Genomic DNA, 1,620 nt, shown 5'->3' on the forward strand with positions numbered 1-1,620 from the left:
CCTTCCTGCACACCCCCGGGGCCCGGGCCTCCCTTCCTGCACACCCCCGGGGCCCGGGCCTTCCTTCCTCCATAACCCCGGGGCCCAAGCTTCCCTTCCTACACACCCCTGGAGCTCAAGGGTTTCCTTCCCTCAACACCTGCTGCATGGTTCTGACCTAATCTCATGAAACCACTGGCATTACTAAGTTTTGATTATGGTATATTTTGCTGAGGTGAGTGTTCATAGTACCATTCTCATACTCCAAAGTGCCCTGTGACCTCAACAAACCAAGCATTGAAATAGCATTAAGTCAATTACCTTTCTTTCGGAGGCTATGAGAAATGATTTTCCTCAGCCATTCTGGGCATTAAAACCTGACATTTTGTTCTTTATTCCTAGAACCCACTTAACTCCTGAATCCCGTCTATTAATTTACATGCAATTACAGAACTCGCTTCTGAACCTTCTGATCTGAATACTTCCTGATGTTTGTGTTTTTTATGAGCTTTGGCAGCATATACTTACTCCGGTAAGAGGAAGCTAACACTGACGGTTCTTTGTTTAGAGGGATCTGTAGCAAGTGAGTCCGGGCCACATGTTATCTGGAATTCCCTCTGTAAAACGACGTGACGCCGTGAGTAGGTACAGAGTCTGATGCCTACAAACTACTCCAGGTTTTCTGAATACACAAAATGGACCCAAACATTCTTCCCACTAAGTCAACATTCTTTTAAAACAAATAACCATTCTTTTGGCTTGAAAAGCTCTCCCATCCTCTGTACCGACCGTGATAGGCTCTGAAATCCCAGTATGAACACCCAGGCCACATCCTCATCTCACATCTTTACTAGGCAAGACACAAACGCGGCAGAGCACTCACTGGCTTGTCCCAGGGTGTCTGAGCTGGCACCACAGTGCTGGGTTCAATTTTCTGAAATTTGCTCAGTGCTTCCTCATGAATTTGTTTCAGATGCTGTTCTAATGGAAAATTACCGTACGTGAAGAATCTAAAATGTTAAGAGAACATATTTAGTCAATTTTAGTTTAAAAGATCTGAAATCAGGTGCTGTCTTTTTCACTGAAATACAGTACAGAGGAGTGCCCCTTATCTGAGGCCTTTCGGTTTCAGTTACCCTTACTCAACCAAGGTCCAAAAATATCACTGCACTTTGAGGGATCAAATTCACATAACTGTTATTACGGTATACTGTTGTAACTGTTCTATTTTATTACTAGTTATTGTTGTTAACGTCTCACTGTGCCCAATTTGTAAGTTCAACTTTCATGCGCAGAGCGTGGTGCTATCTTTGGCTTCAGGTATCCGCTGGAGTGCAGTGGCACCGTCACAGCTCACTGTAGCTTCAAACTCCTGGGCTCAAGCAATCCACCCACCTCAGCCTCCCGAGTAGCCAGGATTATACCACCACACCTGGCTAATTTTCAAGTTTGTTTTAGAGGCAGGCTCTATGTTACCCATATGGGTCTCAAATTCCTGGCCTCAAGCAATCCCCCTCGCCTTGGCCTCCCAAAGTGCTCGGATTTACAGGCATGAGCCATCATACCCAGCCAAAGATTGATCTTTCATTTTATTTTATTTTATTATTTTTTTTTTTTTTGGGACGGAGTTTCGCTCTTGTT

General features: G+C 44.4%; 1 protein-coding gene across 1 annotated transcript in view; it reads right to left on the reverse strand.

Annotated features, from left to right (window-relative positions):
- The window catches only part of PITRM1 (pitrilysin metallopeptidase 1), a 46,710-nt gene that overhangs the window by 23,314 nt on the left and 21,776 nt on the right, over positions 1-1,620 (reverse strand). The window contains exons 8-9 of the mRNA XM_017516396.2: positions 863-989; positions 508-596 (exon numbers count right to left, since the gene is read on the reverse strand). Coding sequence (XP_017371885.1) covers positions 508-596; positions 863-989 — 216 coding nt within the window. The remainder of the gene's footprint in view (positions 1-507; positions 597-862; positions 990-1,620) is intronic.

This window comes from Cebus imitator, unplaced genomic scaffold (genome assembly GCF_001604975.1).
Source record: "Cebus imitator isolate Cc_AM_T3 unplaced genomic scaffold, Cebus_imitator-1.0 Scaffold583, whole genome shotgun sequence".
NCBI classification, from domain to species: domain Eukaryota; kingdom Metazoa; phylum Chordata; class Mammalia; order Primates; family Cebidae; genus Cebus; species Cebus imitator.